The 13,405-nt window shown below is 43.9% G+C and overlaps 1 protein-coding gene across 4 annotated transcripts in view; it reads left to right on the plus strand.

The window, feature by feature from the left end:
* PIP4K2A (phosphatidylinositol-5-phosphate 4-kinase type 2 alpha) overlaps window positions 1-6,516 on the plus strand; it is a 187,606-nt gene extending 181,090 nt beyond the window's left edge. For 3 of the 4 annotated variants that reach the window (XM_030940296.1, XM_030940297.1, XM_030940298.1), the window contains 2 exons: window positions 1,526-1,629; window positions 4,164-6,403. In XM_030940296.1, the coding sequence (XP_030796156.1) occupies window positions 1,526-1,629; window positions 4,164-4,244 (185 nt within the window). In that variant the 3' untranslated portion in view covers window positions 4,245-6,403. Of the gene's footprint in view, window positions 1-1,525; window positions 1,630-4,163 lie in introns of all 4 variants that reach the window. The other variant, XM_010367562.2, reaches the window with a different exon arrangement.
* The last annotated feature ends 6,889 nt before the right edge of the window (window positions 6,517-13,405 follow it).

Below are 13,405 nucleotides of genomic sequence, written 5' to 3' on the forward strand. Positions count from 1 at the left end.
AATATGTTAAAGGTAACCGTGATCTCAGTGCTGAAACATAAGGCAATTGGACCTTTGAATTCTGTGATGTTGAGGGAATACAGCAAAACCACAAACTATACTATACATATACAACACACCTGTACATATGCACATACACACTGGCATACAACACATGTTCATATGCACCCATACACAAACACCAGAAATGCTTTAAAATATTAATATATTTTTGCTTAGTTATCTTTTTTATCTAAGTCAAAAGCATCATGAATCTAAAGAACACGCACGTGGTCCTCTGTGACCCTCAGGTTATCCTCTTGTCATCACCACCAGCGCTCTCCCTCTCAAGGATGTGAAGGGTGTGTGAAGCTGGGCCCTGTGTGTGGGGTGGGAATCTGATTTGCCACCTAGACTGGCTCTGCCATCCTATGGAAGGGCCTGTGGCCTCTTCCCTAGAGTCAGATAAATCTTAATCCACCGTATCCAGGTGATTGGGTGCACCAGTTATTTGAATATTAGCAAAACCAAAATATTTTCGTGATAGGATAAAAACAGTTTATTGTTTTTTGAATAAAAACTGTGGCTCATCAGTTTTTTTTTTTTTTTTTATCTCAAATGGCATATCAGCTGAGGATGTGAGTTCTGTTTTGTTCTGTTTCTGTTTTGCTCACCAAAATGTTTTCTTCAACACAGAAAATTAGGTAGTCAAATGTACTTTTCTTACTGTTCATATTTTTGGAAATGGATAGAAAATAGACATTGTAGCTGGGCGCAGTGGCTCATGCCTGTAATCCCAGCACTTTGGGAGGCCGCGGCAGGCAGATCACCTGAGGTCAGGAGTTTGAGACCAGCCTGACCTACATGGAGAAACCCCATCTCTACTAAAAATACGAAATTAGCCGGACATAGTGGTGCATGCCTGTAATCCCAGCTACTCAGGAGGCTGAGGCAGGAGAATCACTTGAACTCAGGAGGCGGAGGTTGCTGTGAGCTGAGATCGTGCCATTGCACTCCAGCCTGGGCAACAAGAACACAACTGTGTCTCCAAAAAAGAAAATAGACATTGGAGTACATGTATGCCTTTATCCAGTTCTGATACTATATCCAATGAGAATTATGAACAGTACATCAAATGGTAGAAAAGCATTGATGCACATAATTAGATATACTTGTTTTATAGGGTATTTTTAAATAGCATATTTCTTCACACCAAAGCAATACACAATCATTAAAGAAAATGCAACTTAATAAAAAAAGACTCAGTTCCACCGTTGGCTCTCCATTGTTGCTACCTTGGTGTGATGATGTTTTTAGTTGTTATTGTTTGTTTTTAAATTGGAGGGGGACTGGGTCAGAGAGGCAAGCTGTCTGTTTCGTCAGGATATGCAGGAGTGGTATGGAGTTTGTCTCTGGACTCCTTCCATCCGCCTTCCGCTGAATCCCCTCCTTCCAGCCTCACTTCTCCCTCCCTTCCTCCCTCAGCAGCGATGCTGGCCCTGATGTTGTCACATGTCCCACAGTCATTGCTCTCCTGTCTCTGCAGACTCGCCTAGGAAGGAGGTGTACTTCATGGCAATTATTGACATCCTTACTCATTATGATGCAAAAAAGAAAGCTGCCCATGCTGCAAAAACTGTTAAACATGGCGTGAGTATCTCCATTTTGTTTCCTCGTCTCCCTCTCCTGGCTCCTCTGTGTGGTCTGTAACTCAGGGATCACTCCTTTCTGCCACTGAGCTGCTTTCTGCTGAGCCATTCAAAGCCCTTTAGTGACACTTGTTCCCTGGGGGCAAGTCATGTTCTGAGCATGAGACGCAGAACCCGCAAATGCTCACTGCTCACCCCTGCTCTTACCACAGCTCCCTGTGGCTTGCAGCGAGTCACTTAAACATGAACATCTCTTCTTTTTACACATGGGGGACACTGACAGGCATGCGCATCACTAGGATGTCATACAAATTATTTTTTGTTTGAAAAATGTTCCAGAGACAAAAGTGCACAAGAATATAATGCAGTGTTTTAATATGAAATGTTCAAAACTGAAGCATGATTGTCTGCTTAAGACACTTCAAAAATATACAGGATTCTATTTTTCTCACAGGGAGTTGTATTTTTCCACAACAGAAATCTTTTGAGTGCAAGATCAAAGTTGCATGATATTAATTGCTCACCTTTAATGTGCTTGATGGGAATGTTCACTGCTGTAGCCACATGTTAAGCTATTGAATCCCCCATAAGAAGCCTATGAAAGAGATACTAGTGTACCTGCTTTTGTCAGTTGGAGAAACTGAGGAAGACAGCTTCAGGAGTAACTTGCCAGGGCCTCATACTAGGAAATGTAGGGATGGGATTCCTCCCAAGGATCCAGCCCCCTCCTGCTCTGTGTTCATGCTCATCCCCTTGCCTTGCCTGCAAACCCCTCCTGCCTGGCCAAACTTTACAGCTCGCCGAGTTCATGCTTGTATTGCAGGATGCCATCTTTGTTTTGCAGAGGTCCTGAAAGCCATAGAGCCCACCCCACACAGATGAATGTATGCCCTGGTTTGTTGGCCCTGGAAGGAGAGGTGCTTGCCACAGACTGTGTAGAGCTGACTAAGATTCGCCAGAACCAAAAACTCACTTGAAACCTCTTCTTTTCTATTTTAAAATAGAAATCAGCCTAACACCGTATTCTATTTGCCAAAGAAATACTTCAGTCACCTTGTCAATAGCTATGGTATTCCTGCTGTATGCAGAGCACAGACCAGGACCTCACCGCCCCTGAGCACGTCAGTAAGCGAGGGTGCCTGGTGGCTTCCACCCAACGGAAACTTTTGAGTACCCTTTCTAAACAAATGTCTGTACCAGGTGCACTACCCCCATTCCCTCATTCTCAGGCCAGTTCAGGAGGCTGAGGGAAGGGTCTTCAGAAGGCTCCATGGTCATTCTGATGCTCACCTCTGGTTGAATACCATGGTGTGTGGCAAGGAGAGAACTGGGGAGGAATCCTCGTTTGACCCTTCCCACTTGTATGACCTCAAGGGGCCACTTTTGGAGCTCCTGTTTTTCACCTTCTACAGAGATCCTCCTGCCTTGCTGATGGGGTTTTGCCAGAGATACAAGAGTTGTCTGGACAAATGCTTTGTAAATGTCTGTTCCCACATTATATACATCCTGTGAAATTGGAGTGTATCCTAGCCAATATGGTTCCACATTCATCCCCCTATAAGCCACCAGTTCGCCTCCATAGTGTGACACATGGCATAAAATCACAGGTAGTTTGCAAGAAGAAAATATTACTCTCAGCAAAGGAACGCTGTGTTAAGCTGCTGTTGGGGACCATTCCCTGCCTTCGAGACTGGGCTCCTCCATGCAGCCCAGGCCTGAAAATATTACAAGTTCCCCCATGAACATGGGTGTCTGAAAACAGCACCTGCTCACTTAGCAAAACTCTGATCTTGCCCTTTGCAGCTCAGGAAACTGTCCAGTGGCTCCCTTGAGTGTGCTGGCCTGCACCTTGCATCTCATAATGGAAAAATCCCCCACTGGGCTTCCGCAAGGGGCCAGGCTTGCTTGCTCTCTGCAGGGAAACAGTGGCACCCCTGTGTGCTGCTGCAGAGGAAAGCCATCACCTGGTTCTAGTGCAGGGAATGGGCTGGGGGCGGCTGTCCCGGAACCTGTGGCTGCTGTGGTTGCCACTCATGTTTGAGCACTGAGCTGGACGCCTCTGTCCGAAACCAAGGGGGTCCTGGAGAAATAATGTGGCTTTAAGTCATCGTCGTTAAGGTTTCCCTTTCGCCAAATGTTGATGTCATTCTCGAGGTGGCTCCCGTCTGCCTTCCTGAAAAGTATAGCGTAAGTATCGTTTCCGTGGCTTCTGAACAATTCCACTGTTTGATAGTAACATCCCAAACGTGGCCCATTTGATTTTTTGGTGAGTTGCAACAGCCCCGGTGTGTGTGGTAGCATCTGGTGCTCCTGTCGCCCTTTGTCTCATTTGCAAACACAGATTCGTAAGAACCTTGATTATTCAACCACAAGCACCAAGATATTTTGAGTGATGTTTTTCAGAGCAGAGACTGCATGGATTTGAAACTTACTTGCTGTATATTCAGCTGCCATTGGAAGTAACTGTAGATATTGAGTAATAATTTGGGGAAATCAAATATTATATCAATATTTCCTTTTTTAAAAACTGCCCAGGCTGGCGCGGAGATCTCCACCGTGAACCCAGAACAGTATTCAAAGCGCTTTTTGGACTTTATTGGCCACATCTTGACGTAACCTCCTGCGCAGCCTTGGACGGACGTGAACATGGGATGGACAGAGGTTGCTTTGGTGTAGGAAAAATGAAAACCAAACTCAGTGAAGTACTCATCTTGCAGGAAGCAAACCTCCTTGTTTACATCTTCAGGCCAAGATGACTGATTTGGGGGCTACTCGCTTTACAGCTACCTGATTTTCCCAGCATCGTTCTAGCTATTTCTGACTTTGTGTATATTGGGGGGGGGGGGGGGGGGCGGTGTGAGTGTGTGCACATTTTAAAAGTCATAAATTAAAACAGATCCACTTTGGTCAGTATGTGTCCCAACAAAGACCCTGTGATTCCAGCTATGGCCGAATGAATGAGTGAACGAGTGAACACACGGGGAGGGGAGAAGGAAGTGCGTGTCAGGCACCCATGTTGGCATCACGCAACAAACTGTGGATCAGTTGTTTTTTGTTTTTTTGAGTTGAAAGATGTGAGACAGTATTCAGAATAATGAAGATAATAATGATTATTATAATAATGATGATGATTCCAAGGAAAAAACCTACAGCCAATGTTCCACTTCTACCCCGCACGCAAACACTCCCTAACACTGGTAACCTGAGCCCCCAGCACTGGACGGAAGAATGCTGGCGTCTCCGTGTGTACTGGTTCAGGGTTCTGGCCCCAGCCTTGTCAGGACCCCCTGGTGTTCAGAGCCCCCACTCCTCCAACAAGCAGCTGATGCCCCAGTGATTCTCTATACATTTTTCACCTCGGCCAATATGTCCAGGAAAACTGCTTGCTTCTCTTTTTCTTGCCTGGAGCATTCATTGTTACACCCTTACTTTGCAATATAGGAATTAATGCTACAAAACAAAAGTAAAGCTTACCTGAAAAGTGCATAGTTTGGGGCAATGGTATCTACATCTCCCACTGTGGGAAAACCAGCAAAGCATCAAAACTCTGAATTCTCCTGTTACCGAATGCAGATCTGAATTATAAGATGTTTTTGACCATTGTTTCAACAGTGGGATTTTGTTATGAATTATCCCTTTAACTGAAACCCTCAGTTTTACTGTTTACATTATTAGGAAAACAGGGATATCTTTTGAATCTAAAAATTTGATGTACAGCGTGTGATTTTTGAAGTTTACATGTAAAGTCACCTAACAGTGTAGGTGAAATAATGTTTGTCATATTTTGAGACGTATCCTGCAGTCATGTTTTTATGTGAGTGTTTTATTCAAAGTACATGGTAGACAGTCTTTCACAATAAAAGGAAAAGGATTTTTTTTCCTCCAAATGTACATTTATGAACCTAATGTTTTTTTAAAAAGAGATTTCACCCCAGTCTGGTTTATGTAAGTTCATTGCCCTAAACTGTGCTGTTTTTAATCAAGTTATAAATTTCCAACCTAGATCATGTATCTAACAACTCTCCTGCATTTTCCAAAAGGCGTTGAGCTTAAATATTAATCTTGCTTAGAGTAGGTTATCCACTTATATGCTGCGCTACGGCCGTGCCTTCGAAACTCCTTGTTTAAAACATGATATGATTTTTGTGGGCAGTTTCAGAAAAGAAAAAAAAACTACCCTTTAATTCTTACTTGCAACTCAACAGATCTCCCTGCCGTACTGCCTTTTCCAGGAACTTTACTTCAGGGCTCTCCAGATTGCAGTTGTGCCCAGTGTATGTGGATCTAGTTCACAGTCTTCGGAAGCCAGCGGTCATGCCCTCCCTGTACTGTCTACTGATTCTACATAGATTTGTTATCCTCAGCAGACAGTGTTAACACCACTGTAACATAGTGTACAAATTTGTATTTTATGTATTTAAAGTAATCCATACTGTGATTTGGTTTTTCCCTGCACCGTTCATTCTGGTATCAGATGAGGTTTTGTGTTCTGAAGTCCTATTGTGGTTGACCCGAGACTACCGCCGTGAGACCCTGAAGTAAAGATAAGGTACACATACATTATTGGAGTAACTATTTCCTTGGGGGCCAATCTGTATATGCTTTTAGAAGTTTACAGAATGCTTTTATTTTTGTCTATAACAGTCTGTCATTTATTTCTGTTGATAAACTATTTGGACAGAGTGAGGACGTTTGCCCTGTTATCTCCTAGTGCTAACAATACACTCCAGTCATGAGCCGGACTTTACAAATAAAGCACTTTTGATGACTCACAAGATGAATCCTTTGTTCCTCTGTCCCAGTTGTGTCTGTCTGTTCCAAACACATTTTAAATACTGGGTCCTGACAGTGTCTTTAGCTAATCCTTGAGGAAATAAAAATAGAACTGTATCTTTTTAGTTTCTAGAGCCTTGCCTTGGGTTTGGGAATTGTCGGTAATAACAAAGTTTCACAACACAATTGACTTTGCTGCAAGATGAACAAGTAGAGGAAGAGAATCTCTCCCATGATATCCTATAAAGTCATATGTTTTGTTTTTAGATTTGATACACCTTAGTTCTATGTGTGTCAGCATTTTTTTTGAAACTTCCTTGGGATACCATCGATGGATAGGAGACTTACGGCAGTCCACTTGGTGCCAGGTGAACACAGACAGTTTGTCTCTAGCACTTGCTTTGATAACTCATTTTTCTTCTAATGCAACTGATGTATTACAGCAGGGGTCCCAACCCCCGGTACCAGTCCATGGCCTGTTAGGAACCTGGCTGCACAGCAGGAGGCGAAGCTGGCCAGCATTACCACCTGTGTTCCACCTCTTTCAGATTAGCAGCAGCATTAGATTCTCATAGGAGCGCTGAACCCCATTGTGAACTGCACATGCAAAGAATCTAGGTTGAGCACTCCTTATGTGAATCTAACTAACGTCTGATGACCTGAGGTGGAACAGTTTCTTTCCAAAACCATCCCCCCAGCCTCCTGCCAGTCTGTGGAAAAACTGTCTTCCACAAAACCAGCCCCTAGTGCCAAAAAGATTGGGGAGCACTGTATTGGAGAATAATTTGAGCATAATGCACTTTTCACACTGCTTGTGTGCCCTTTGGTCTGCAAGGAACATTAGGTGAACTGAACTGAGCTGTGTAGGGAAACACAACACACCCACACTTCAAATATCTCCAGCACCTCACTTCACTGCACGTGATTTGTTACACTCGTTCGTATCTGGAGTTACACATTTCCACCTGACATCAGATCACCTTTCTCCTCTTTACAATAACCCAAGAGCCGCCCTCCTTCTGATGCCCACAGCCACAGCTGTGCCTTACATCATTTTCAAGGTAACTTGCCCTATTTTAGTATTTTATATATTTCCTGACCAGTTAGCATTTTTATAATTGTGCTACTGTTTTTATTAGATTTCTTTCTCTTTTCAGTGTGTGACTCATTACATTTTGGGATGTTGTGGCCCTAGTCTCATTTTTCCCGGAAGTTGTGATTTCTAGGAACATACATGTTGCATTATTGTAGAATTGACTGGTCAGCAGGGAGCTTTAATTCAATGTTCTTTGTGGACTGTTTGAATGTGGACATTGATTTTCTCTTCATTTTGGTTATTTAAGTTCCGGATTAGAATCCACAATAGTTCCAGAAGGTTATTTCTAATTCATAGAAGGGCAAAAGTTGGTATGAAGCATTAATCCTGAGTGCAACACTTTTTTTTTTTTTTTTTTTTTTTTTTTTTTTTGAGGCGGAGTCTCGCTCTGTCGCCCGGACTGGAGTGCAGTGGCCAGATCTCAGCTCACTGCAAGCTCCGCCTCCCGGGTTTACGCCATTCTCCTGCCTCAGCCTCCCGAGTAGCTGGGACTACAGGCGCCCGCCACCTCGCCCGGCTAGTTTTTGTATTTTTAGTAGAGACGGGGTTTCACCGTGTTAGCCAGGATGGTCTCGATCTCCTGACCTCGTGATCCGCCCGTCTCGGCCTCCCAAAGTGCTGGGATTACAGGCTTGAGCCACCGCGCCCGGCCGCAACACTTTTAAAAACAGTGGTTAAGAGTTAAGTGCAAGAAATTACAAACTATATGTTGTGAAATGGTGATGTATATAGTGTGCAAATGTACTCAGGCCGAGAGGCTGAACATAGACTCAGGACCGCTGCGCACAATCTTTCTTGGAATTTTTAAATAGCACAAAGTCAGTGATTGTAGTGACTATTGTACATGTGCATCTTTCCTCGAGTTCTGAAAATAACTGTCCCCCATTCCTTCCTATAATATAGATATATTAAAAGCATAAAAATAAAAATTAATATAGATTGCTGTATTAAAAACATAGAAGTCCTTCTTCCTAAAGGGCAGAAACTCTGCCATGTCTTTTGAATTCCTATGCTAGGCTGGGCACACTGGCTCACACCTGCAGGGGGAATCACTTGAGGCCAGGAGTTTGAGACTAGCCTGGGCAACCTAGAGAGACCCTGTTGCTAAAAATAACAATTAAAACTTTAAAAAATTAGCCAAGTGTGGTGGTGCATACCTGTAGTTCCAGCTACTCAGGAGGCTGAGGCAGGAGGATCTAATTGAGCCAAGGAGTTTGAGGCTGCAGTGAGCTGTGATCACACCACTGCACTCCAGCCTGGGCGAACTTGTCTCAAAAAATAGATTAGATAGATAGATAGATAGATAGATAGATAGATAGATAGATAGATAGATAGATAGATAGATAGATAAAGAGATTGAGAGAGAGAGAGAGAGATAGATAGATAGATAGATAGATAGATAGATAGATAGATAGATAGATAAAGAGATTGAGATGATAGATAGATAGATAGATAGATAGATAGATAGATAGATAGATAGATAGATAGATAGATAGATAGATAGATAGATAGATAGATGATAGATAGATTAGATAAGATAGAGAATTCCTCTCCCATAGAGTCACCTGCATTGCCTCACGGAGCCTCTGGCCAGCCTGCCTTCACTCCATGTTTTCATTATTCTGAGCTGGTATCTTTATAAACAGTTGGCAAATTGAAGGGGCACTCATAGTAAAGTAGCCCAGAAGATCAATGAAGTGACCCAGGAAAATGGTCACTGAAAATTATTTCATAGGCCGGGCTTGGTGGCTCACGCCTGTAATCCCAGCACTTTGGGAGGCCAAGGTGGGTGGATTACGTGAGGTCAGGAGTTCGAGACCAGCCTGGCCAACATGGCGAAACCCTGTCTCTACTAAAAAATACAAAAATTAGCTGGCGTGGTGGCAGGCACCTGTAATCCCAGCTATTTGGGAGGCTGAGGCAGGAGAATAGCTTGAACCTGGGAGACAGAGGTTGCAGTGAGCCGAGATTGCGCCATTGTACTCCAGCCTAGGAAACAGAGCAAGACTCTGTCTCAGAAAAAGAAAAAGAAAATTATTTCACAAAAGAAACTCCTGAGGAGTAAAGTACCTCTTTTTCTCAACTGAATGCCCTTCAGAATTTTGTCCTAGTTCTGCTTTTGCAGTTCTGTGAAAATCCTGCCAAAGGGCAATTAAATGCCCTAATCTGTGATTGTCTGTCACTCTTAAACACAGTTTAATTTCATACGAGAGGGGACAAAAGATTACAGTTTTCCAGAATCTACTGCAATAGATCTTTGTTTTTATAGAATGTTTTGTAGAACTTGTTGCCGGAAGAGATGTTAAAGATGAGGAAACCTTGGCCCAGAGAAGCTAAGTGACTTCCTTCAAGGTCAGACAGTGGTCAGTGACAAAGCCAAGCTTAGAACTTAGCTCTCTGCCCCAGCTTCCAAGAGTGGAAGTTGAATACATGCGCTATGGACCTGGGACCTCACCCTTTCCCTAATGATGATTAATCTATATTATCCCATTTTCCTAATTCTTTCTCTTACTCCAACAGTTTTTTGGGGTTTCAACTGTCTCTTGCTTTTTTAAATCAAGGAATCTCACTGGGGAATATAAAATATTTGTAGAACTATTGAATGGCAGTCTGTGGACATGGAACTTGAAAAAGTGTCATGAATAGACTTCCTGGGTGCTTCCAAATGGCCAGATTTAGAAAACCACTGTCTTAAGTAGTGAAGCTCTCCCAATGATGACTAAGGGGTTTGGTTTGGTTTGGTTTGTTTTGAGATGGGCATTCGCTCTGTTGCCCAGGCTGGAGTGCAGTGGCCTGAACATCGTGGCCTGCATCCTTGAACTCCTGGGCTCAAGTGATCCTCCCTCCTCAGCCTTTGGAGTAGCTCAGACTACAGGAGCATGCCACCATGCCCAGCTAAGTTTTTAAAATTTTTGGTAGATATGGAGTCTCGCTACATCCTCCGTCCCTCTCTGTCTCCCTCCCACTCTGTCTCCCTCTTTTTCTATAGTCTCTCCTAATATATGAACAAGTTAACTTCTCATTGATTAGAGCAGTAGTTAAAAAATTATAGTCATACGGCCAAATCTAACCCAGAACATGATTTTTGTCGTAAATAAGGTTTTATTGAAGCACAGCCACACCCATTGATTTAATGTTTTCTATGGCTGCTTTCAAGCCACAGTGACAGACATCATGGCCCACAAAACATTTACCATCCAGCCCTTTACAGCAAAGGATTACTGACCCCTGAAACAGCCTCATTTTAGTATTACAGTCTAATTTCTGCAAAGCCATGGGCTTGAGCTACAGTTCCTTCACATTTTTCCTTAGCTGTGATATAAAACAGTTTGAGAAACATTTCAAGATGTGCCAACAAAATCGAATATTAAAAACTTGGTAGGATCTGGCAAGATGGCCAAATAGGAACAGCTCCGGCCTGCAGCTCCTAGCAAGACCAATGCAGAAGGCAGTGATTTCTGCATTTCCAACTGAGGTACCCAATTCATCTCATTGAGACTGGTGAGGCAATGGGTGCAGCCCACGGAGGGCGAACAGAAGCAGGGTGAGGCATCGCCTCACCCAGGAAGTGCAAGGAACTGGGGGAACTCCCTCCTCCAGCCAAAAAAAGTCATGAGGGACTGTGCTACCCAGCCTGGATTCTATGCTTTTCCCATGGTTTTTGCAATCCGCAGATCAGGAGGTTCCCTCTTGTGCCTACACCAACAGGACCCTGAGCTTCAAGCACAAAACTGGGCAGCTCTTTGGGCAGACACCAAGCTACCTGCAGGAGGGTTTTTTTTCGTACCCCAGTGGCACTTGGAACCCTCATGAGACAGAACCGTTCACTGCCCTGGAAAGGGGACTGAAGACGGAGTCAAGTGGTCTCACTCAGTGGCTCCCACTGCCATGGAGCCCAGCAAGCTAAGAACCACTGGCTTGAAATTCTCACCGCCAGCACAGCAGTCTGAAGTCAGCCTGGGACAGTCGAGTTTGGTGCAGGGAGGGGTGTCCACCATTACTGAGGCTTGAGTAGGCAACTTTCCCCTGACAGTGCTAAGGAAGGAGGGCAGTTTGGACTGGGCAGAATTCACCACAGCACGGCAAAGCGGCTACAGCCAGACTGCCTCTCTAGCTTCCTCCTCACTGGGCAGAGCATCTCTGAAAGAAAGGCAGTAGCCCCAGTCAGGGGCTTACAGAGGAAACTCCCATCTCCCTGAGACAGAGCACCTTGGGGAAGGGGCAGCTATGGGCACACCTTCAGCAGACCTAAATGTTTCTGCCTGCCGGCTCTGAAGAGAGCAGCAGATCTCCCAGCACAGTTCTCAAGCTCTGCTAAGGGACAGACTGCCTCCTCAAATGGGTCCCTGACCCTTATGCCTGCTGACTGGGAAAGACCTCCCAACAGTGGTCAACAGACACCTCATACAGGAGTGCCCCTCTGGGACTAAGCTTCCGGAGGAAGGAGCAGGCAGCGATCTTTGCTGCTGTGTAGCCACAACTGGAGATACCCAGGTAAACAGGGTCTGGAGTGGACCTCCAGCAAAATGCAGCAACTTGAAGAAGAGGGGCCTGACTTTTAGAAGAAAAACTAACAGAAAGCACCAGCATCAACAGAAGTCCCACACACAAAAATCCCATCCAAAGCTCATCAGCCTCAAAGATCAAAAGTAGATAAATCCATGAAGGTGAGGAAAAACCAGCATGTAAATGCTGAAAATTCCAAAACCAGAATGCCTCTTCTCCAAATGATTGTAACTCCTCTCCAGCAAGGGCACAAAACTGGATGAAGAATGAGATTGACAAATTGACAGAAGTAGAGTAGGCTTCCGAAGATGACTAATAACAAACTCCTCTGAGCTAAAGGAGCAAATTGGATAAAGAGTCAAGACCCATCGGTGTGCTATATTCAGGAGACCCATCTCACGTGCAAAGACACACATAGGCTCAAAATAAAGGGATGGAGGAATATTTACCAAAAAACGGAAAGCAAAATAAAGCAGGGGTTGCAATCCTAGTCTCTTATAAAAGAGACTTGCAATCCTTGTTTCTTATAAAACAGACTTTAAACCAACAAAGATCAAAAAAGACAAAGAAGGACATTACATAATGGTAAAGGGATCAATGCAATGAAAGCTAACTATCCTAAATATATATGTACCCCCCCAATACAGGAGCACCCAGATTCATAAAACAAGTTCACCTACTGGTTGTATTTTTCTGGTGGAGTCTTGACTAAAACAGCCTCTCAGATGTTCCAGATTTTTTCTAATAACAAGAGGAAGAAGCACCTCTAGAAGGATGGAGTAAAGGCCTCTAAGCTCTTCCTCAGGAGGCTTAAATGCTGCTGCTGCTGCCACCATCCTGTCTGTAGTGCCCTCTGAAAAGTTCCAGCACATTTTTTAAGTACTCAACACTGATGGGCAATGGAAAATAGCTTTTGCCATCATTCCCATTAAGGATGAAGGGTGAAGATATGCTCTTGTATTACAGACAATTAGTAGAAACTTTCCTTGAGAAAGCCTAGATTTTGGACTTAGTAAATAACAACTTTAAATCAGCCATTATAAATATATTCAAAGAACTAGGAAACTATGCCTAAAGAGTTAAAGGGGCCAGACACTGTGGCTCACGCCTGTAATCCCTATACTTTGAGAGGCCGAGGCAGGCAGATCACTTGAGGTCAGGAGTTCAAGGCCAACATGGTGAAACCTTGTCTCTCTAAAATTAAAATAAAAAAATAGCTGGGCGTGGTGGTGGGTGCCCATATTCCCAGGTACTCGAGACGCTGAGGGAGGAGAATTGCTTGAACCCGGAAGATGGCGGTTGCAGTGAGCCGAGATCGTGCCACTGCATACCAGCCTGGGCAATAGAGTGAACTCCATCTCAAAAAAAATAAAAAAGAGTTAAATGAAAGGAAAATTATATA

This window comes from Rhinopithecus roxellana, chromosome 11, assembly GCF_007565055.1.
Source record: "Rhinopithecus roxellana isolate Shanxi Qingling chromosome 11, ASM756505v1, whole genome shotgun sequence".
NCBI classification, from domain to species: domain Eukaryota; kingdom Metazoa; phylum Chordata; class Mammalia; order Primates; family Cercopithecidae; genus Rhinopithecus; species Rhinopithecus roxellana.